Source organism: Suillus subaureus, assembly GCF_016647635.1.
Source record: "Suillus subaureus strain MN1 chromosome Unknown BJ212scaffold_32, whole genome shotgun sequence".
NCBI classification, from domain to species: domain Eukaryota; kingdom Fungi; phylum Basidiomycota; class Agaricomycetes; order Boletales; family Suillaceae; genus Suillus; species Suillus subaureus.
In genome coordinates, this window is record NW_024538588.1 from 432,670 (window position 1) to 454,592 (window position 21,923).

At 48.2% G+C, this 21,923-nt stretch overlaps 13 protein-coding genes across 13 annotated transcripts; 8 read left to right on the plus strand and 5 right to left on the minus strand.

Annotated features, from left to right (window-relative positions):
- The first annotated feature begins 44 nt into the window (after positions 1-44).
- BJ212DRAFT_588239 (uncharacterized protein) lies at positions 45-1,257 on the plus strand. The gene is made up of 6 exons (XM_041343590.1): positions 45-261; positions 321-394; positions 444-481; positions 529-613; positions 669-937; positions 987-1,257. Exons 1-6 carry the CDS (start codon positions 192-194, stop codon positions 1,051-1,053), a joined length of 603 nt encoding a protein of 200 aa, XP_041189563.1. The 5' UTR covers positions 45-191; the 3' UTR covers positions 1,054-1,257.
- Positions 1,258-3,600: 2,343 nt separating this feature from the next.
- On the plus strand, positions 3,601-6,707 carry BJ212DRAFT_588306 (uncharacterized protein). The gene is made up of 3 exons (XM_041343591.1): positions 3,601-5,364; positions 5,443-6,531; positions 6,585-6,707. The coding sequence occupies exons 1-2, from the start codon at positions 3,775-3,777 to the stop codon at positions 6,328-6,330; spliced, it is 2,478 nt and encodes an 825-aa protein (XP_041189564.1). The 5' UTR covers positions 3,601-3,774; the 3' UTR covers positions 6,331-6,531; positions 6,585-6,707.
- On the plus strand, positions 6,505-8,294 carry BJ212DRAFT_1484236 (uncharacterized protein; the record flags this gene model as incomplete). Its single annotated transcript, XM_041340756.1, has 9 exons — positions 6,505-6,531; positions 6,578-6,855; positions 6,918-7,038; positions 7,089-7,219; positions 7,279-7,526; positions 7,590-7,738; positions 7,792-7,939; positions 7,989-8,089; positions 8,148-8,294. The coding sequence occupies 9 exons, from the start codon at positions 6,505-6,507 to the stop codon at positions 8,292-8,294; spliced, it is 1,350 nt and encodes a 449-aa protein (XP_041189565.1).
- Positions 8,295-9,005: 711 nt separating this feature from the next.
- On the plus strand, positions 9,006-9,811 carry BJ212DRAFT_588309 (uncharacterized protein). The gene is made up of 5 exons (XM_041343592.1): positions 9,006-9,204; positions 9,264-9,406; positions 9,455-9,634; positions 9,694-9,752; positions 9,810-9,811. Exons 1-2 carry the CDS (start codon positions 9,075-9,077, stop codon positions 9,377-9,379), a joined length of 246 nt encoding a protein of 81 aa, XP_041189566.1. The 5' UTR covers positions 9,006-9,074; the 3' UTR covers positions 9,380-9,406; positions 9,455-9,634; positions 9,694-9,752; positions 9,810-9,811.
- Positions 9,305-9,803, plus strand: BJ212DRAFT_588491 (uncharacterized protein). The gene is made up of 2 exons (XM_041343594.1): positions 9,305-9,634; positions 9,694-9,803. Exons 1-2 carry the CDS (start codon positions 9,394-9,396, stop codon positions 9,714-9,716), a joined length of 264 nt encoding a protein of 87 aa, XP_041189567.1. The 5' UTR covers positions 9,305-9,393; the 3' UTR covers positions 9,717-9,803.
- Positions 9,812-9,895: 84 nt separating the features above from the next.
- On the plus strand, positions 9,896-10,600 carry BJ212DRAFT_588468 (uncharacterized protein). The gene is made up of 3 exons (XM_041343593.1): positions 9,896-10,002; positions 10,056-10,440; positions 10,501-10,600. The coding sequence occupies exons 2-3, from the start codon at positions 10,070-10,072 to the stop codon at positions 10,511-10,513; spliced, it is 384 nt and encodes a 127-aa protein (XP_041189568.1). The 5' UTR covers positions 9,896-10,002; positions 10,056-10,069; the 3' UTR covers positions 10,514-10,600.
- BJ212DRAFT_1378104 (uncharacterized protein) lies at positions 10,422-10,750 on the minus strand (the record flags this gene model as incomplete). The annotated part of the gene is made up of 2 exons (XM_041336547.1): positions 10,501-10,750; positions 10,422-10,440 (listed from the first exon to the last, which is right to left on the minus strand). A coding segment is annotated over exon 1 (161 nt), but the record flags the coding sequence as incomplete, so codon positions are not given.
- A 218-nt stretch (positions 10,751-10,968) lies between these two features.
- BJ212DRAFT_1378108 (kinase-like domain-containing protein) lies at positions 10,969-12,906 on the minus strand. The gene is made up of 6 exons (XM_041336548.1): positions 12,510-12,906; positions 12,334-12,451; positions 12,150-12,280; positions 11,614-12,096; positions 11,335-11,553; positions 10,969-11,277 (listed from the first exon to the last, which is right to left on the minus strand). The coding sequence occupies exons 1-6, from the start codon at positions 12,678-12,680 to the stop codon at positions 11,125-11,127; spliced, it is 1,275 nt and encodes a 424-aa protein (XP_041189570.1). The 5' UTR covers positions 12,681-12,906; the 3' UTR covers positions 10,969-11,124.
- A 138-nt stretch (positions 12,907-13,044) lies between these two features.
- On the plus strand, positions 13,045-14,481 carry BJ212DRAFT_1484239 (inositol-pentakisphosphate 2-kinase; the record flags this gene model as incomplete). The annotated part of the gene is made up of 4 exons (XM_041340757.1): positions 13,045-13,470; positions 13,520-13,789; positions 13,839-14,409; positions 14,462-14,481. The coding sequence occupies 4 exons, from the start codon at positions 13,045-13,047 to the stop codon at positions 14,479-14,481; spliced, it is 1,287 nt and encodes a 428-aa protein (XP_041189571.1).
- An 882-nt stretch (positions 14,482-15,363) lies between these two features.
- Positions 15,364-16,166, minus strand: BJ212DRAFT_1589678 (uncharacterized protein; the record flags this gene model as incomplete). Its single annotated transcript, XM_041342467.1, has 2 exons — positions 15,682-16,166; positions 15,364-15,431 (listed from the first exon to the last, which is right to left on the minus strand). The coding sequence occupies exons 1-2, from the start codon at positions 16,100-16,102 to the stop codon at positions 15,364-15,366; spliced, it is 489 nt and encodes a 162-aa protein (XP_041189572.1). The 5' UTR covers positions 16,103-16,166.
- Positions 16,167-17,689: 1,523 nt separating this feature from the next.
- Positions 17,690-18,568, minus strand: BJ212DRAFT_588584 (uncharacterized protein). The gene has a single exon (XM_041343595.1). The coding sequence runs from the start codon at positions 18,491-18,493 to the stop codon at positions 17,915-17,917; it is 579 nt and encodes a 192-aa protein (XP_041189573.1). The 5' UTR covers positions 18,494-18,568; the 3' UTR covers positions 17,690-17,914.
- Positions 18,569-18,869: 301 nt separating this feature from the next.
- On the minus strand, positions 18,870-20,017 carry BJ212DRAFT_1448692 (ribose 5-phosphate isomerase A-domain-containing protein; the record flags this gene model as incomplete). The annotated part of the gene is made up of 8 exons (XM_041338578.1): positions 18,870-18,938; positions 18,998-19,084; positions 19,172-19,333; positions 19,383-19,395; positions 19,488-19,568; positions 19,620-19,797; positions 19,849-19,867; positions 19,925-20,017. The coding sequence occupies 8 exons, from the start codon at positions 20,015-20,017 to the stop codon at positions 18,870-18,872; spliced, it is 702 nt and encodes a 233-aa protein (XP_041189574.1).
- Positions 20,018-20,473: 456 nt separating this feature from the next.
- On the plus strand, positions 20,474-21,463 carry BJ212DRAFT_1378135 (nucleotide excision repair TFIIH subunit). Its single transcript, XM_041336549.1, has 5 exons — positions 20,474-20,693; positions 20,740-20,755; positions 20,820-20,952; positions 21,003-21,296; positions 21,356-21,463. Exons 1-4 carry the CDS (start codon positions 20,678-20,680, stop codon positions 21,036-21,038), a joined length of 201 nt encoding a protein of 66 aa, XP_041189575.1. The 5' UTR covers positions 20,474-20,677; the 3' UTR covers positions 21,039-21,296; positions 21,356-21,463.
- The last annotated feature ends 460 nt before the right edge of the window (positions 21,464-21,923 follow it).

Genomic DNA, 21,923 nt, shown 5'->3' on the forward strand with positions numbered 1-21,923 from the left:
GTTGCAATGTTACATTGTTGTGAATCTTGTGATTACTGATATAGATATACAGCCCGTTGGGATGGCCGGGGTTCGATTACCCGGATTCCGATGGTAAAACGAACACTGCCACTGACAACGCATTGACATTGAAGCTTTCACTTCAATCCGTTTCAAAGTTCTCGCAGCATCATCATCCGTGGTCTCTTTCAATGAGCGAAGTCGTGAATGCTATCGTTGCTTTTGCAGTCATTGTCATCATCTTCCGATGGGCGACTTCATGTAAGTGACAAGCCATCGATTCTACTAATATCTATGCTTCTAACAAGTTTCTACGGCAGCCAGCGACTCTTCCAGTAGGAGGTCAGCATCTTCAGCTCTTGGTTTCAGGCCAAAGAATGTGACGCAGGACATGGTTGGGCTGGAATCTTTTATGCCGAGTCATTATGCTGAATCCCTCGCAGGTCAACCAGATACATTCCATGTTTCCAACTATACCACAGTATGTTCGTGCTTAACCGCATTATTTTTTACTCACAATTTTCACAGAGATAACATACGTTATGACTTGCTGAGGACAGGGAGTGTCGAGATCACTTCGAATAAAATACTGGAGCGTGGATATCTTGATGTGGTGAGTAAATATCTCACTAACGTCAATCCCATGCATTCGAGCATTCTCTTTATAGCCACCGCCAGCATATTTCACTGTTTATCCTCGCACAGAAGTTTCCCCACAACTCCGGCAAGTTGCTCCTCAAGGGCAAACAACAGGTTTAGCACCAACCCCGAAAGACAACCTTATATCTCGTTACAAGCTACAAGACCGAGTAGCATCTTCCACTTTCTCACCTGAAGATGATCTTGCCTTCGGCAAAGCCAACTGGGAAGATACGTCGGAGAAGCGCGAGGCTAGTTTGCAGGAAAGGAAAGCACAGATGATTTTGGCCGCCAGACAGTGCGTCTCTATCCTTGAGTCAATGCTCTTGATAATTAAATATTCTCAGGCGACTGTTGGCACAACAAACTCAGAAGGAAGGGACGGGCGTAGCACCAGGTTCTTCGTCACACTAAACATCTCATGTCCTCGCAGCAATGACTTAGATGCCCTGACTCCTTGCATGATAAGCGTTACCAACCCCTGCTCTGTACTTATTGTTGCTGTTTTGCTCATACATCTCATGTCTTATCACATCCTGGACCGACTGTCATCATTTGCAATTCTTTTCTCTGCAGGATCCGACAGCAATGTGATGTAATACCTGTTCATTCCTGTCCATTGTGTCCCATGAAGCTATCCCCAGCATGATCAGCAGGAATGCTGGGCTTTCGAACTCAGTGATTTGAGGCTGCCACTGCTGGTGAGTAACAGTGCCTCACTTATTTGATTAACTCACGAAAGCCATATCTAGCTGCTCACGACTGCATGATGTGGTATGACAACCATGTTCATCTCATAACCTAGCCGATGACTGACGACATTATTGCCCTGGCGGTCTAATAAAACTGAATATATTAAATCGTACCCTGGGATTAACATCGATACTGTCCTACGTTGACCGGTGATGACCGATGAGCAACTGAGTAGCCTGAGCTCACACCACGCAAAGTTCTGACAGATTCTCGGGATGCGGCCGCCACTTTCAACTCAGACACAGTACGCACCTGATTGCGAGGTGTGGGTATACACCGGGTCATCACATGTGTACGGCTCGCAATCAGATCCGTACACTGGCCACCTACGCTCAGCTTGTAGTCAAATAAAGGTACCCGAGTGAAGGAAAGCAATTAGAGGGAGCACTAGGATATTTTCTGTTCTCGCACCATCGATCACTAGCGACCGGAAGACATTTTAGTGATACTACTGGGGCACAAATAATTATTTTCACAGGAAAATGAACCTGCTTCATCTGAATCGACGCAAGGCTCGCATACTTACATCGTCAGAGGGCGAGCGAGCTCGAGTACTTGAAGGTAGCAGAACATTAATAAACAAACGGCGCGGCGCAGGTCTCCCCTAGCCAGATCATGTAGAAGGAAGACAGTCGTTTCTTCTTGATTAGAAGCAGAGAGCGCTCGATGTCAGCGCTCAGCGGGAGCGGATAATGATCGATTGAAAAAAATACTTTTAGTCCATCAGTAAATCCTGAAGCCCTGGCCGTTGGAAAGAAGGTGTCAAGAAGTCTCGTGTCTATCTAGTGTGTCTTGTTGCGCGGGGTCAAACGTATGCGCTGTTGGGCAATTCGAACATTTTGAGCATCTTTCAATCATTGGAGCCATCATGGCCCGTCTGAGTAGTGAACCAACGAGCCGGGCTTCCGCGGCTTGTTCCTGCTGTCTCGTTCGAAAGCCTATGAATCGTGCACTAATCTCGCATCGCTCCGAATCTGTCGATGTCGGCGTCGGCGTCGTAGACGGCGAAAAGGTGTCTGGTTTCGGTGAGAGGATTTCTATACTTCTATATCACAACAAATAAAGGAAACTGTTAAGACGCAGTGCCCTGGGGGCTGTCCTGGGGTTGTTGTACGAGGTAAGAAAGATAAGTATAGTACTATATACGAATAACTGAAGGATTGAGTGAATCCTGCAAATAGTGACAAACATCACCATCGGCAAGCAAACTGGCCCGATGGACTTCCTGACAACCTTAGACTTCCATTTGAGTACTGATCATCGATCTGCAGGCTTCCATTGCAGAGCAGTCTCCATGCTCAGTGCTCAGCGCTGCAGCCACAGTGTTGATACCTGTGCAAATATGAGGCATTTACTATCAACGAATTCTTCCTCGATGCTACCCTCAAAATTTTGAAACACGCACGTTGTTGCTCGCCTCGCATTCAGGATCGTCATGACCTGAGAAACTATTAGCGTTAAGTTTTGACTCAGTCACTGGGAATGTCAGAGGCATGCACAATGTACGTAACGCCTACATCATTATGAGGCCAGTTGCGAAATGTTACATGACTATGAGATGCCACGACTAACGTGAGTTGCAATCATGACTTTTTCACGACACTGTCCGCGTTAAAGACGCAAACCGATTTAGTGACTTGGGCTGTCGGGCGCAATAGAATGCTTAGTCGTAACTCGCGCAGTCCTAGATCAAGTCAACGCTCATCTGCCACGCCTACAGACCTCGGGTTGATTATGTTCAGTGATCCCCGTTCGCACGATGCGAACAACCGGGAAAGCAATTGACTTTCAACAGGTAGCTTAAGAGATCGATATCAAGAAAGAATACCGGTGCCGGTCGTTCTTGACACGTGATATCCTCGTGCTTGGAACAATACGGCATCGCGATTCGCATTTGAGACCAGCGTGAGGGGGGCATTGCTTCATAGCGACAGGGGTTATCAGGTCGGTTCTTATTGCCTTAGACATGAGGTGAAAGCGCCAGGATCGTTTCCGCTCCGCATGTGATCCAGTCGTTGGATATTTCCGCTGGGACGCATGGGCAATCCGACATACCAGCTGCTCGAATACCTACCAGGCTGTTGTTGTGTTGACCTGATTAAGCTTTTAGAGTTCAGGGTAGTTTCTATAAGAAGCTGGGATACCTCAAGCACAATCACCGTGCGATTTCCGGACTTGCTTAGCAGCAGCTTGCTGTGTGCGATGATAGTGCGGATATCGAACAATCAATGTGCACTGAGTGCACGGCGCTGCAGGTACGAGGAGATAATAATAAAAGAGGGGAGTATTTATTTATAGAATATCGTAATCGGAGACTGAAAATGTGAAATTGTTTATGGCGGATTAGTTTGTATTCGTATTCTGTGTTCGTTCGTTGTCGTTATGGATGATGGTGAGCGAGAGCACGTACAGAACTGGTTGCTCGCTGAGGACAACGCGCGCATCGTTCTACTCACTGTCTCTTCTTTCGCCCTCGCTGTTGCATCCATCCTCCTCTGGCGGGCAAAGCACGCGGAGAACAATCCCGGGAACGACCACGAACCTGATTCACAGCGAGCTCGTTCTGCTCAATCCATCATCACCGCCGCTCTCTCCACCTTTCATATCGCAAGTAACACTCCTGGTGAGTGTGATATGACCGAACCGGAACAACCGAACACTCCTGAAGCATCATCTACATCTGTCGACATGGAGCAGAAAGCTTCTCGGTCCAAGGAGCGACGTAGAAGAGGAAAAATTCCGTATAAGGAACTTTTCAAGGGCGGGAAGAAGGCAAAGTCTACACCCAAGACCACACAGCCTAAAACACCCGTTCACCGAGACAACAGCGGTAGCGAATCTCCAATGTTCGAGTCAGAGTTCAAGTTAACCACAAATAACGATAATATCGCGCCAGTCGCGCCATCTACTTCTCGTTTATCTTCACCTACTCCAGACCCTCCTGAAGAGAATCTGGTATCCCATCCGAGTGTAGAATCACCACCAGCAGTTGAACCCCACGAGGACCGCCTGCTACCTGCTTGCGTGTCGGCATCCAGTTCTGAGCCAGCATCCATTTCGCGTCACGTCACGTCCAATAAACCCGCCATGCGTACTTCACGCTCTGAATATACGCACCCCCATGACACCGCTGACAACATCCAACCTGCTGGCAGCCCCTGTCACGACGATCCCGCCCCCTCCATGCTAGAATCATCTCCATCAACCACCTCCACAGAAGACCACGACAGTCATGAACGTGCATCCTCATCCACTTCTTACCCTCAATCTCGTTCTATGCCACTCCGCGTATCTACATCTACCCACGGGTTGGATTTGGACGAACAATCACAGGCATACAGGGCATGCGTTCACACCAAGCCACGATTAATGTCCAAGCACCGTGGAGCTAACAAGTCCAATGGGAGTCGCGTAATTTCAACCTCCATCTCGCACAATACCCCCTTGACATCGTCATCTGCTTCTCACTGTACTTCTCCCGCACCAATTACGTCATCCACCTCTGCATCCGCATCCAAATCCCCGTTACACCCAAATCTGGGATCGAGTATTGAACCTCCATCTCCCTCCAGTTCTTCCCCTCAACTTCCTCCTTCACCAACACTTTCACATGTCACATTTCCTACTTTGAACCCTCTTCAGGCGTCTCCTAATGATCACACCCATACCCACTCGAGCACAATCGAAAGTCCTGTTATGAATGGAAAGAAAGTTGCAGGTCCACCAATACCAACTGCTTCACGAGGCTCGACGCCTCCACCAGGAGTATCTGTTCATACTGCTCACATAAGCTTGCATACTGGCCCATTAAGTGCTCAAACCCAGCTCGCATCTATGCGTGGTGCACTTGAGGCTGCGAGACTACGAGAAGAGAAAGCTCGTGCGGAGGCTGAACGCGTGGGGAAGGAAAATGAAGAGTTAAAGTGGCGATGGAATGAGGATACAATGACTTGGAGGAGGAGAGAAGGCGAGGTGAGTATTTACTCTTCACTGAACCTCCCATTATGCGGTGGTCTTCGTTATTATCGTTTCACTAACCATATTCCTCAGCTACAAGCCCAAGTCCATCATCTCATGCAGCAGCTTCAGGCAGCATATTCTGTCCTTGCAACCTTGCAATCCCAGGCACAAGCCCAATCTCCCTCATCGTCTTACTCCTCTCCCACATCGCCTTCCCTACGCCTGCAACCACACAGTCCCAATATCTCTCACAACGGCCTTCCCCCAAATTTCAGTCACAATCCGCCCGCACACGTTCAAGCACTCCTTGCATCGTCCTACCACCTATACCCCAGCTTTCCAGGTACTTATGGAGGTGCAGGGATGTCGCCTTTATTCTCCGGTCTGGGAATGGCCATGAGTCCAGGAAGCAACGTGAAGAACGGCGGTGGCAGGGGGCAACATACCCCTGATACGATTTCCTCGGCGGGGTCGTCGCCATCACGTGGGAGGCGACGACGGCGCGATTCGGCATCTTCGTCTGCTCAAAGGAATAATAGTGAAGACACGAACATCAGCGAAGTAGAGGAAGACCAGGAAGACATATGGCAAAATAGTATATTGGCCGATGCGATTCTAAAGCGCCCTGAAAGCTTGCGCGTGTCCAGTCGAGGAAGTCTTCGATCTGATGGACGCATGAGCGCTATAGGGAGCGGGACGAGTGGGAAAGAGGACGCAGGACGTGTGCCTAGCAGGATGAGCGAGAGATCAGATGCTTCTGCAAGCGGAGGCAGTTATGGGGTGCTGAGTATGTCGAGCCTGTCATCGGGTAAGAGCGAAGACGAGACCAGTGGCGTCATCGCAGAGGGCGATTCTACTCTGGCAGAAGTGACCCGAGGTACTAAAGCTGACGGCGAGGGAACGTCAGATCCTGACGTACCTACGCAAGACAGCTCGTTTTGGAGTCCAACCCCAGCTCCTGTGAAAGGCGTTCAATAACCACCACAGGTCGGATTTTGACTTATAGCGTATTGTTTCCTCCTTCTGCACCCCCACGTTTTCTTCCACCACTTTCGTTACTTTTATACGATACGATCGATCCATGGGGACTTGGAATTTGGATGTCGAGTCTGTATAATGTATATCTTCAGATTATTGTCTAATACACGTTGCATGGTTGAGCCTTCGGTTGCGTCTGAGGTCAGTTGCGTCGACGCTTGAAGTGCCAGTGGATGACTTTCTGTAGGATTTAGGTTCTGGAATCTGGACGGACTTCTCTTTCAAAGCTTCAGACACTACCATGGACGACCCCACGCATACCACACATGAATTTCCCCCATTCTACTTCCTCGGTTTCCAGGAATATCATACGGAAAATATAGATGGTTACAAGCCAGGTGGATATCACCCGGTACACTTAGGAGACACATTTCCTTCGCGGGATAACCCAAGATACCGAGTTCTCCATAAGCTCGGATTGGGATCAATGTCAACGGTCTGGCTCGCCAAAGATGCTGTAGAAAAGTGAGCTCTAACGTACCCATCTTGTGGCCTGTTGATTGATCATACTTGGGATATCCTCACAGCCGCTGGGTGACGCTGAAAATAGTCATTGCCGATCTTTCAAGCAACAACGGAGAATCTGCTATCTTACAATGGCTGAGCAGTAGACCTCGTGATCATCCTGGTGCCAAACATATTGTTCAAGTATAAAGATCCAAGTACGTCCATCACGAGCACTTGATGCGTTCCGTTAGGACCCTGTATCTGAAAGGAATCGTATACTCGCTTATCCCCCAAGACGACTTTCATCAACAGCGGTCGAGTGTATGCCATCAGGTTATGCTGGGACTAGCATACCTTCACCAGGAAGCAGTAGTGCATGGCGGTAAGCGGATGGAACTGGTTCTTTTAGGTTCTCCAAGATTGTTGACCGGCCATGATGAGTCCAGATATACACTTTGGGAACATCGGCTTCAAGATACCCAGAATCAACCGATACACAGAGGTTGAAATGTATCGACTCATACGGGAGCCAAATTTGATTCCTGTGATACCACACTATCACTCAGTACCAAGTGATTCTCTTCCAAAGTACCTTGTGGCGGTACCGGAGACCACGCACTTTATGCCTGAAGTGTTCGCGGAGATCCTAAAAGACAAGCTGACGGTGGAGATTATAGATTTTAGTAATGGTGTGTCACCCTTTCTAGGGCATCATAATGGCATAATGGTCAATTGACCCTTGTGAATGCTAGCATTTCGATTACAGGATGGGAGGCCTCTCAAGCGTCCAGACCTGCCACGTACCATCCGTCCCCCTGAGCTGACGTTCTACAAGCTATCCGACGGTCAAGTCAAAGATGAGTGGGACTTGCCCAGCGACGTTTGGTCGATGGCCTGCACGGTAAGGTCTCCTCCTTCCGACTGACGTAGAATGACAATATGTTTGCGCTATAGATATGGGAGATAGTATTTTCAGATGTGATGCTCGCAAAAGGCAGTGACGACGATAACAGGCTTATCTATGAGACGATGAAACTCGTTGGCCCATTGCCAAAGCGGTGGAAACCGTACTGGAATTCGAAGTGTTTCGAAGACTCTGACGGTACGATTGCGTTGTGGGTGTCGAATGCATCACTGACGTGTACTGTTAGGCAAGTTTACGATCGATCCTGATGCAACATGGAAGGAAAGATGTCCTCCTAAGAATGATGGCAATGCGACTGACAGTGTACAATTTGCTTCAACATCCTTGGTACGCGACCTAATCACTGAGCTGGGCTCACTTCCGCGGGACTGACTGATATCTCCAGTCATCAATGGTCGTTGAGACATTACCGCTCGGCTCATCGATACAAAAGCAGCAACGATATGTTCCCTTGTCTAATTTTGTCGCTACGTCCATACAGTGGAAACGTCAGTGTTGTGCAAGTCTGCATGTCAAAAACACCCAGTTTTAACAGTCATCTTTGCTGGAATCTTGATTCATGCGAAAATTTGGCGGTCCAATGGGTGAGGTTTGCAGTCCGTGATTTGCCACCCTGAGAGGTGGCGAAAAAATGTATTTGTTGAGTGTCCGGTACAGGAAGAAGTGTTTGTTGTAGTCGGAATAAGTGGGGTGACTACGGTGTTGCCAATATGAATGTTGTATTATTATATTTGTTCATTACCAAATCGTAACGGCGCTCTGCTGCGCCAGTCCCATCTCCTTATGATCTGGCCGCCATCCGAATTCCTTGACGCGGTGATGTTGATGTTGTAGAATTGATAATTTCGCGAGGGATGTCTTCAGTCATGCGAACGATTCAATTTTGTATGCTGATCAGACTCAGTCGTACTATGGCATTCGTTCGCTTCCCAGTGCTGTTCTCTATCTTTTCCTCGACTCGACGTGCTGACGTGCGCAAAGTGTACTATGCTCGAAGCTGCGAGTGGTGGGTGCTCACCTAACTTCGTGCCGACATCTATATTCACCAGTATTTCCAGCAACAACCACAAGGTGAATTCTGTGATTGTGTTTGCCCTCTCCTGCGCTCGCTGTTATGTGCTTCTTGCAAAGGCAGCCATGATGGTAAGCAAATGTTCGGAATTTTTAGTTCATGCCTCAGTTTAATGTCATACTTGGTGTCGAACGAACCGTCGGGCAGTAACACAGCTAGTGCCAGTGGTGTTGCACAGTCTAGTCTGCACCGTCAGAATGTGCGTAGCCGCGAGGTGAATTGTAGCGGAGGATTTTCCTGATGGGCAAGATGCTCACCCTCGGCAAACTTCTCAAGTCCATGAATGAGAAGGGTTCTCGTGTGTTGATCTTCAGTCAGATGATCAGAGTGCTGAATATCCTTGAAGAGTATCGCCTGTTCAGAGGTTTCAGTATGTAACATTCAAAGTTGCCGTCTTCTGAGTTGACTGTTGTATCGATGACAACACAGCGCATGACGATCAAATCGTAGCCATCGACGAAAACAACAAGCCCGGCAGCGACAGATTCATATTCCTGTTGACTACACGTGCTAGCGGTCTGGGTAATCAACCTCACCACCGTTGACAGCGCCATTTTATATGATAGCGATTAGTTTGTTATCTATCTTTGTATCCCTCCGATTCGCTCATCCATTTGCAGGAATCTCCCGGCCCATTTACAAGCTATGGATCAAGCACATCATATTGCCCGCTAAGCAAGTCTACGTTTTCCGCTTCATCACCAATAACAGTGTCGAGGAGCGCATGCTTGAGTGTGCTGTGCAGAAACTCCGGCTCGACCAGCTAGTTATCCAACAAGGTCGCCAACAACAAGCAAAAGGTAAAATTTTGATCAGGGTTTTTTTTTACAAGGTGCTCACTGTTGGGTGCAACTGCCAGCAGGGACGAGCTGCTCGAAATGATCACACACGGCGCTGAGAAACTCATCAATTCGACCGGTGCGTGAGGTACTCGGCATTACACAAGTTTTAAATTTCTTGATCACTGCCTATCAGATTCCTCATCAATGATGACACTGATCTATTGTCCAACGCGGTGAGGAACGTATGGCAGAGCTGAACAGCAAGTATGAGGGCCTCGATCTTGAGGACCTAAATAATTTTGAGTCCGATGCTGCTGTGCGACAGTGGGAAGGCGAAGACTCCCGGCCAGGTATACATTTTTGTTGAGAGGACTTTTGCCTGATAGGTGGTTTATCCTATCCCTGTATTCATGTCTCTGCCATTGATCATCTACTTAAGAGGTCACGGACAAGATGTACCAGAAGATTCTCGCCGATCCGCTCGCCTTTGGCCCCGACATTGGCACAGAAGTCCGAGGCATCCTGGCTAGTCTTTTCAACAGAGATCCCTCGAAACGAATTGGAGTGAACGGCGTTGAGGAGATCAAGGAGCGCCCATTCTTCGTAAACCATATTCACTTCGGGAGGCTTCTGCAGAAAAAGATCGAACCGCCGTTTAAGTCGAGTGTATCAAGTCCCGTAAGTGCATGTCTCCCCGGGAGTACGTGTTTGAATGCGTCGATGTTTAGGATGCTTCCAACTTCAATACTGTCTTCACGGCTGAGGCGCCTATTAACTGTTATGTTGATTATTCCCACCTCTCATCCACCGTCCTCAGTTCGCTGGTGTGTCAGTTACGATGTCCTTGTAGATATAAGAAATTTGACCCACCCTGTCTGCCATAGGATTCTCGTATAATGGTTCCAACATGCCTGTCGGTTAATAGGCGCCATACTAACGCACTTTTTCGTCTGGTCAAGTAACTTCTTGAGTTGTGGCCTGTCCCTGGCATCGGTGACTGCAAATGCACTCATCAGGTCTCCTAGCTGAATCCTCATCAAATTTGCCCACGTCATGTCCTTCAGCTTGAGATGCATCCCAAGCGGATCAACATGCACGTCCCCATACCACTTCATTTTCGCAATCTGGTCGAGGACATCCTTGATATCTCGGCCGTACGGAACACATGGGTTTTGTCTCCTTGCACTGAAAAATCATACTCTGGTCTGCAACAACATGTTCTTGGCTTCCGTCGTTTGTGGCATTCCTCCAAACAGCGAGCGCGAGGGACGGGAGTCGCCACTGGCAGATACAGTCCTACCACCTGGCATGCGAACAAGTACTCTGATGCATATAGGTACTGATATACGGAAAGGCGTAATCACTGGTATTGCCAGCCAGCAATAATCACACGAGCATGAATGAATTAGATACCATCCTTACATATATCAGATAGTAGTGTAAGAAATACAGGTGACGCATCAACGTGCAGTAATTAACAATGAAAGAAACGTGGCAGCCGGAGTCAGCTAGATAGGTAATTGTTTTCTAGGTAGACGGTCATCCCACTCACGGTGCACAGCTGGTACACAAACTTTGAGTCCAGGAATGCAATGCGGGGGCGGAAGGCCCTTGTTTAACCACGTCTGGGTGGGTACAGGCGCTTCAGGGATCCAAGGGGCCTATACCATCTATACGTCAGACATGGCAAATACGTTCGCTTACACGAGGGGACATACCATGTAGTTCCCGGCGTCCAATTTATCAAAATCAATGTTTTCGAGCCATGGGTGGTCGAGAACGGAATCCTTAACACCCAGACGGTGCTCAGCCGTCGTGGTCAGAAGCGCTGCAACAATAGACTTGAGAGATGCGCCCACGCGGAGGCCTTTGGGCCACTTGTACTTCCCCGAGGAGATCCTTTTAAATATTTTGTTTTCGTCCATACCGAAGAATGGCTGGAGGTGATAGGAGAAGCATAAGAAAGGTCTCATGGAGCAGGATTCAATGGTACTGACCGTTCTCTTCGTGAGCATCTCGTACAACGTGACACCTGCCGCCCACCAGTCGACACTGTATCCTGTCATGTGCTGGTAACATAAGAGCTCGGGAGCCATGTAAAGCGGTGTGCCGATCATGAGCCATTCGGTTGCTGGTCCGTTGTCGATCTCATCCAGACGGGCGTGTCCAAAGTCTGCTATGGTTAGGTAGCCATCGGATCTAATCAGGATATTCGCTGGTTTCAAATCCCGATGAATAATCCCCTCGCCATGGAGAAAATAAAGTCCAGATACAATATTGGCGAAGTAGAACCGGGCAGTGGCAGCATCAAAAGGGCCGCGCGTTTGGATGACGTCGTAGAAACACCCGCTCGGTATAAACTCGAGCATAAGGTAAAGATTCAATTCATCCTTGAAGGTGCCTACGACACCATTCACCCAGGGACTCCAAGGCAATGCTGACAGGTGCATTCTCTCTGCATTAGTATCCGCAGGGTATTTCTTTAGAAAGGTTATATATAGTCGGAAAGATAATGTAGTGGAGGTGTACGTACCTGGTCGATTAGTTTCATCCTTTCTTTGGAGAGGACTTTCACGGCGAATAGTGACCCTGGGCATGCCAGTTTCCCTAGATTTGGTTGTTCACGCGCTCGTACGAGTAGAACGTGACCATAAGCTCCGTCGCCTACATCGAGTGAGTTGAATCTAGCTCTCTATGCTGAAACAAGGACGTCATACCTAATGTGCGAATACATTCGAAACCGTCCAAGGGAAGTGCGGGTGGGCGAGGGTCTACTGCATCAGGTGGCAAGATACCACCAGTATAACCAGGTAACCCATGGACGGTGATACGTGGCTGTATACAACAGTCAGTGAACATACTATGATTCAGAAGGACACCAGGGAGCACAGACCGGTTTAGGATCATAATGCGAAGCGCGCCGGGTCTTGGATGCTTTGAGAACATGCTTGCGAGCATGGACACCTTTGGAGGGCGCAGCATTCGCTTTCGGGGATCGAGAAGGATGTTTGGTAGCTCGCGAACTTTCAGATGGCTTGGTTGTTGAGGGAGTTGGGTATCGCATTCTGATTCTGATGGTATTAGATATTTCGTGAAGCTTGCGAGGGACAAGATCGTCGAACTGGGATGAAACACTCAAGGTTGTAAAATCCGGACTTTAAACATGGTCAATAAATACTGTGGTCAGGGCAGCAGTAATTCCACATCATAGTCTATTGTTTCCACAAGAAAGTGTGGCAGGCAGGTCGAAGCATGATCGTGCTTCGAAAGCGGAGTCGGTTTAATTAGCCCGGCGCTTGTTTGGCACATGCTGCGGCCATGGCCGGGTCAGCCTTCTACCAACATACACATACTACTAGCTTGCGGCATGTAACATGTTTTATCGATTATCGGTCGCAAAGCACACCTAACTCTGCCCAATCTCCGCAATGACTCCAGCATTGATTACTGAAACAAAACCTGAGGATTGGACATATGTCTCTGAGGGAGGGGTGACTATCGTATTCTTGTATCGAGGGCCTCACAATGTCCAATTCTCTGATCACGTCCTACGTCTCCGTAAGGTCGCTCACGGGTTATCAGACAGCACGCTGCTTGGTACCAACACTGAACAACCAGACGATCCTATGATCGCCTTCCAAGAGAACATCATCTCAAAACTCGTTCCTTCTGAGTTTCTGCCGAGTCTTACGGTGGTGGTGCTCGACGAAGTTTGGCTTAGGTCACTTGTTGTTCTACGCGACGGCGATCGCCCATCAAAGAGAAGGCAGACGGATCAGATTGATATTCGCAGGAAAAAGGGTGTGTTGGCCACGGATCTCATTGGGGGTACGCCCATCGCGATCGAAATCAAGGTGGTCGCTAGTCTATTGGGAGGATATCTAGATCTGACTGAGTATCTAGCCGAAATGGGGATTTTTACCTACAGAATGCCATCTCTCGCCTGAGAGTGTCACTCTAAAGACAACAACATGCAGATTTTGTATGCACACGAGCTTCAGAATGGAACAGGGGGGCATCGGTACGACCTATTGTCCCTTGGACCTTTTCTCTCGCGATGAGCCGCGTGTTAGAAAAGCCCTAGGTGCTTTGTGGGCTGGGTGGTATGAAAGCGGTGGGTCTCTCAATAACCTACGGCTCTTTGTCGAGGGCAGAATGGCAAAACCAGATGATGTACGTCTTTAGTACATCACGTTCACAGATTTCTGATAATTCTGGATAGGACCACTCGATGCAATTGTTGGCACATTTTTTTACGACGGACGAATCGACTGACATCCAGAATCTCCGGGAATCGTTCACATCTGCTCTTGCGCAGGCACTTCTTGACAGTCCCATTCTTCCCCTCCTGTCAACTTTACAACGAACACTGGATATCCTCGATGTGGAAGGCTTATCCAAGTTGTACACACAAACATCGTCAAGTTCCTCATGTGACGGTCTCGGGTCTTCGGTTCCCGATCCTTCTATGGAGGAATGGAAGGACTTCGTCGAAGTTTACCAGTCTGATCATCATTCCTTGGATGACACAGTCCCAAGTCCTGGACACCTCCGGTATTATCTCATGGCATACCTTCTTTCAGCGACGTTCAAGGATTGCTCCATCATTATCCGGCCCAAGTCTGCGCATGTAGGTTCGTTTGATGCCACAATCATCGACATGGATATCAAGAGCATGGACCGCTTGTGGAAGTGGGAAAAGTTAGATAGGGAAATCGTGGAACATTATGAGAATTCAGGCAGCCAGCGGCGTTGCATCGACAGCCAACGCGTTAGGCAAGCAGTGTGTACACGTATGTGTTATCGCCCTTTCGCGTTGAATGTTGCTGATAGATATATTTGAAGAACTGTCGAAGTGGCGTTAGCAAGATGTATCGTAGACTGATTTCTGAATACTTCTGGAGAATCTCTGGGATGAGTGATTTGTGTTCGACATTTTTTTCTTTTCGTAACTGCAACTGACATACAAGATGTATTCAAAGACCACACTGGCTGTGATGCATATCGACTTGAGTCTGGCTCATGCATCTCCATCAAACTATCGGACTCAGACTCGACCAACAATCTGCTAGTTTTCTCCAGCACAATTCAAGGGCAAATATTATGCTGCAAAGAATGCCGACAGCCCTTCTATACAAATTCGGACGTCAATGAACTTCTGTAGGGGGCCTGTCAGCAGACGATCCGTTGAAGAGTCGTTATGACTACTCTCCTGTGATTGGCTCGAACACGCGCATTACAAGAACGAAGGCAGAATCAAGGAATGATTGCTCTCCTGCGATTGGCCCGAAGCTGCGGATTCCAAGAACGAAGACAACGTCAAGGAGTGGTCCCCGTTATATTCTTTATTTATTAATGATGTTGTACGCAGAAAAAATAATACGTTTACAATGATGATCATAGTATCCTGACGCTAAATGTGATACTGTCTGAACGATACAGATTGCGACAGACTCCTTTACAACTCGCTTATGTTCCGTGGATCGAGTTGCTGCGCCTTCCACCTCGTGTACATGCTCTACGTTAAGTTCCTCTACAGCACCAACCTTGACTAATACAGCTATTGATGGACCTGTACACCTCTTCCAATAAATATATCAGCACCCGCTAATGTCGGTCTTCTCCCCCTGAAGGAGAAACGCTATCGGCAGATTCGGATATGCACCTCTCGCAATTTATTGTCCGTGGGGATTGGCTATTTTGTATGCATATTCGCCAGCCCCAGATTGTTGCATTGCCTGGAACTATCACAGCTTCCTTTGCCACCGAGGCAGCACCAGAGTCTCAAGGTGCGCAGCCCTGAGGTACGCTAGTCCTTTGGGGGGAAATAGTTTCTGACGTTGAGTGCTACTAAAGTTTCTCCCTGTCACATTTCCCATTCCATTTCGTGCTGATGCGTACTGAGAACAAAAAAGGATTGGCCTGTCCGCTTAATCACACAGGGCCGGTTTCACTGCCGGTCCGGTCTTAGTCATCTTGCAATCTTCAGTTTGAGTTCTGGCTCGCTCATTGCTCATACTTGTTATCTTCGCAACACTGACGCCTCTTGAATTTTGCAAACAGACCTTTTTTTTGCCATGGCTTGTAGCTCATCGACGTCAAGCCCTGCTGGACGACGCAGCCAATCAGCACAGTGATAGCGCTGATCATTGATGAAATACGTCTGACAAGGATCCTGCCCGAGTCGCTGCGTTGGGATTTCAGATAGTGGGAAAAACTACGATAGCATGCAACGACATGGCCGTAATAGTGTGCTATCTCAGAGGGAAGATTGCGAGGAAGACCGAGACGAATGGGTGTACATGACTGCCGCCGAAGCACGTATTGTCCCGGTACCATCAGAAGCACCATAGACGACGACTCGCTGCATTGGGATTTCAGCCCAGTAAAGACAACGGGGAAAACCGTAGTGGCATGCGACAACATGGCCGTGATAGTGTGGTATATCTCGGAGAAGACTGCGAAGAAGCCGGAGCCGAGACCCATGCTGACACGATGTAGTAAGTGACATAGGCTTAGTGCTGGCACCAGCCTGAATGGAGTACATCACATCGAAATCGTAAACTCAATTGTGTTTCTCCGCTGAACCTGCAATACAATGGTACGTGTACGTGTACTTGGACCGAAAAAGGGAAGGTCCTGGGATGGAGGGGCTTTGTGAATCCTAATTGATCAGATTAGAAGGCTAGCCACTGACCGGGAGGACTGTACTGGTAACCTCGAATCAATTTATGGAAATTTACGAAAGCCCATCGAACAATTAGAACAATCTAGAGATTCTGGACGAGCTTGAATGCATGGCTAGTGAAGCCCTTTTCGACACTCTTAGTTTGTGACACTAATTATGGAGTACAGGAACAAATTATTAATGATCATTGATCAACTAAATTCGACCTACTACCGTGCCTCGTGAACAATCGAGTGCGGGATTGGGCACCCCCCTATATGACGGTATCAGTGACGCGACTCTAGATTAGAAAAGGAGTGAAATGACCGGTGTTGAGGTGTACGTTGGTCACCAACTCGGCGGAGGGGAGCCTCCGACCTTTACCTTTCTTTCCTTGATCTTTCCAAAAGGTAACCTCACCGTTTCTGGCCACACCAGTACTGGTGCTAGTCACTGATATGAAGTAAGTACTGCCTCGATGTCGTAGGATATTAATATTCCTCGGGATATATACCCAAGCATTTCTCTGCTGGATGCATCAATCTACTGGTCTGCGTTCAGCCATCGGCGCGCTAGGTCGACAACGTCACTATCCGTGATGCATTGCACATCCAGCTTGGATAAATTGGCCGACGACATCCTCATACAGATACTTCAGGCATTGTCTGTGCGGGGAATATTGACACTGCGATGTGTACGTCTTATATTGTTATTTACATATGAACCCATATGCATTTTACCGTTCCCAGACCTCCAAACGTTACTATTCTCTGTCTAAGCTTCACTGCGTTTGGTATGTGGTGTTCTGTACTGAAGTATTGGCCCGCCACCTTCCTCCCCCCGGCCCTTCATGCTCTCTCAGTGCTCTGTCTTCTGCAGATCTAGAGTATCGGACATTATTAGCTCTTTCTCTCGAGAGCCGTTGGTCACGATCCAAGGCCAATGTCATCGTTTCGAGTGGAGAACGAGAGACTATCGACCAGATCGTCCTTGTTCCCGGAGGAATGCAGGTCTTGACAGTCCATGGAAATAAAGTGGTGTGTTGGCTCATCTCCGGCAAACTAGGCTCACACGAGCTTCAAAATATTGGAGCGTGGTCATCACCGGGTGACGATACATGCATAATTGTGAAGGACATGGAACGCCAGGGAATCATTGCCATCGGCTCTAGAGACAAGTGAGTCCCTCAGCCTCTCGACACCATTGTGAAGTATCGCTGACAACGGGTAGTCCAAACCGGCATGCTACAGTATTTTCGCTCTCCTTAAAGCCTGCTCTCAACAGGCTTTGCGACTACTCATTCATCCCTGGTACTGTCGCAGGGATTTCACGGCACCTCCTTTTCCTGGATACCACGTCACAGCAAGACGGGGGTGGCCTCGAAGTCATAGATTGGCACGCTAAGACAAAAGGTACTGCCCTTCTCCCGCGTATATCCGATCTGGTGAGTTTTCCAAGTGCAACTTCAGATGATGGGCCAATGTGACTTTTCAGTTTGGTGCCCTCCTAGACTTTGTCCATTTCTCAGACCACATACTTGTAACGTGGGAGGCATGCATTAGCGTGTTCCCTGTGCCTGACGTACCTGCCAAAGGACGAACTGTGGTGGCGCATACCAAAGTATTCATGTTTTATGAGTACATCAGCTCACCTGTCGCCTTTACAACTTGTGTTTCTCGAGGTTGGTCTGGTGCAGATGCTCCAGTATATGCACCATCACAGGAAACACCTTCCCTTACAATCGCTGCCAGAGGCAAATCGGGCGGGATTTCTCTGTCGATGCTTGTTCCGCTAGATAACGACGAGGGTGGGAAATATCCACCCAGTTTCCCGTATCGGCTTCTCCGACTCTCTCCGGTCGTTCCGACCGTAACACAAGATTTAGGGGGATGCACACAGATATGCCTGGGGTCGTCGGGGCGCGGGTTGTTTGTATTTAGAAGAAAGGTGCGACTTTGTGGGCCAAGTCTGCTGTTCATGCCCCCGTGTGAGATGCAATTTGGTCCTGAGTTTGAGACGGAAAGGGTTGTATATGAGATTGAAACCGGTGATGCTGTTGGTGGAGACAAAGTCGACTTTGACGAGGGGATGGGACGGCTAGTTGTTGCGAAGGGAACCGGGGGTTTTGATGTGGTGCAGCTGCTGTGACTGACATACTGAATTTGAAGTGTCTGCGCTCTCTGGCTCTTATAAATCTGTATAATATCCATCAGATTTAACGTTGTATAGTACTGAAGTCTACTTGAGAAAGCTTCAAATAACGTTCCATAGTAATCAACATCAACTGAGTGTGTTCCCATTCAGATCTAGCTTCCAACGTCAACTGCACTCCGTAGAAGAGGCGTTGCAGGCCTCTATGTGCGTTGCAGGTGTTGGTGCCACTATGTACCTGAAAGTAGCAACAGTAGAGAATATGTAAATCACGCTATGGTTCGTTCTGCTCACAGTTTCATAATTGAGACTTCGTGTAAGATAATTCAGTCAATATTTTAAACCCGCTTCACGTATCCATTCCTAAATAAATCTCGTACAAGATCCATGACCTCTATATCTTGCGATTGAAAATGAAAACCGTGTATTGTGCTGTCATGAAGGAAGGATTGATTCTTCGACAACCCTGAACTCAACTTTTCTCTTCACGGTCACGCTGCCATCCTGCCAGATTTTGACGCAGACGTCAGAGATATAAGTAGGTAAGATACGCGTTCACTGACCTCGTTGCCAAAGTACGCAGCCTGAGCCATATCGCAGAACAAACCAACTTCCACGACACCTGTGAGCATTTTTATTTTTGCCAAAATCTGCAGTAATACAATTTAGTGTAAGCCTGAGATCATGGGAGAATTTCTCGCACAGTGGAAGGGTCCATCATCATCTGTCTAGGGAACGGTGCAGTCGATGACGAAATTGCTATTGTCTGTTACCACAGGACCAGCTTTAGCCTTTGCCATGCGCAGGGTAGCGTTAGGGGAACCCAGAACATTGTGTAATTTACGCAAAACTTGGGCGTATGCGAATGGCACGACTTCAATTGGAACACCAGGAGTGAACTGCAAATGATGATTACGGCATGTCTCACTTGGAAGACCAGGCACGCACGTTCGTCCCGAGGCTACTCCGCGTTTTTGCGATAGTCGGCTACCACGATAAACCTACAGTCAGGTGATGAGGGAACCGAGATATCAAATATGATCATGGACACACGTATTCGCAGCCTCCGCGAGCACCTTTTCCCGCAAATGGCAGGCTCCGCCCCCCTTAATGCAATTGAGATTGAGGTCTACTCTGACGATGGTCAGGCTTGACAACTTTTCTGAGGAATCAGAAGAGACTTACTCGTCAGCACCATCTACAGTGACATCAATGGTAGGAAATTGATCAACATCGCCTAGGTTGAGGTTCGACATGACGATGAGCTCCTTCGACTGGAATCCAGTCGGAATAAACACGCGATCCTTGTTGAGCTCGCGCCCCTGTGCGACGATTCGCTCCACAACATATGGCACAGTAGATCCTGGAAAGCGGTAAATAGGAGACTGATCCCAGCCGTATGGTACGTGCAAACCAGATCCTATTCCGATAACCTTGCAGTAAAGAATAATAAGTTCCAAGAAACAAATGAGGATGGAAACGAGACTCACCTTATGTTCTGGGAGAATGTGTTTGTCCACAGCAGTGTATGCTGCTAATCGTTTGGACTGCTCAATGGCACTGAGCGTGGTAGTAGCTTGCATGCTGGTCAGCGTTCTAGTCGTCTTCTACGAGCAAAATACACACCAATGGGAACAGCTCCAGTCGATACCGGCATGGTGATGGAGCGCGGGACGGGAGTTATTCTGGACACCGTGACATCGAAGTATGTCAGCTCGGTTTTCAATCGATAAGGGGGAGTTCCGAGAAGCGACTCGGTGCAGCAAGATGTTAAGCTAGTCCCAAACCGTCTTGGCTCCAACTTGAGCAACTCCGAGCTCCGGGAAGTCGGAAAGAGCGAGTCTAGGTACACAGCAAAGTGAACCACTTACGGAGTCTGTGCGGACGCCAAGTGCGTTTTTGCTGAAGAGAATGGGCGGTGGTGATGGACGAATATTCGAAATGATGCAGCGCGCGAGGGGCAGCATAGATACTTATGAGGATTGCATAAATATAAGGACATGCGTGTGCTCGACGAGTCCATTCTCGGCTGAACATCTGTATTACTCACGCGCCCATCACCAGCCACTGCTTTCAGGCGCGCGTTTCACGGCAACGCTGAGAAGAATTCTGCATTCTTCTCATTGACTACCATTGGTGTTCCATAGCTCGTTCTTGGGAATAGCTCGCGCATTGACCGGATTGCGAAGGAGTGTGGAAATTTGTGAGCTCTCCAGTCACAGAAGTGGTGCGGTCGCCCAAACATGAGGGCCATTAAAGGTGTGCCCCAACACTTGACCCCTTTGAGGTAATTCACCATACGCAGGGGTGCTTTTAACTTGGTTTGCAGTCATTTTTCGTCTCTCAAAGGAACCATAGACCAATTGTTGGCACTTGCGCTTGCAGTGACTCGGCTGTCAAGCAAATACTGCTCACAATGAACGAGAAAGATCCTTTCGTTATTGAGGATCTAGATGATTATCATTTGGTTATCAAGGCAGACGAGGAATATAGAGTGAGGAGGGAGCTTGAAGCTGAGGTATGAATTCTAATGTATCTGGAAATCCATCTGATAAGGAGTTGCTGCAGTTGGAGAAGAACACTTATAGTCTAGAAACAAACTAGTCTTCACTCTGCAATTGCTCCCTCATCCCACAGCATAAGTACTTGCCCTGCTGCAGCCTTTAGGTCTGTTTGTGACGTTGGGCATAATATATCGGATTTGGTTCGACGTGGTACCTTACCGGTTGGGATTCACTCAGGGCGCGTCGTTTCTGCACTACAATGCAGATCATGGGGACCCATATCAGGTAGACGAAAAGGAATTCTATATAATGGGCCTTATCTGTGCAGAGCAATCTGCGAGATAGCTGATCTTCTCCAGTGAGTATTTCATTCAGCTGACGTGTGAACAGTGGTCACAAACATCTCCATCCATACGGTTCACCCATGCCAAATCACAACGAAACTTTCCCTTCACTCAGGTGAAACACGAATGCATATGTATGCAACCAGCTCTGGTAGTGTAGTGTCGCCCTGTCACCCTTCTACCTGCTTGAATCCGGAAACATGCGTTCTGCGACAAATAAATCATTCAGACACGATGAGGCATGTCGGAACGTGAAAGGACGCGGAAACGACTGTGAAGAACTTGTCATTTTCTTACCCACATCTTCTCTCGAATTAGCCCTGCGTCACCAGGTATCTAGGGGCTGGCCAAGCAATTACTAGGCCGCCGAATTCATGCAAGCTAGTTGCTTGCTCTCAGAGGTAGTATTATCGCAAAGATGCACTAATGGCACCGCAACCCTTGTTATTGCTGTCACAGTGACGACTAGAGGATGAAGAGTGCACAGGCATAGGACAGTGGACATAAGACGGACATGAGTTCCCTGCGACCCGATCGAAAAGCGAATAGTGCTATCCGACATCACCTAGACCGCCGTATAGGAAGTCACGCTACTAAATGCCAGTTATCTATTTCCAACCATGTGATATCAGGATGTACTG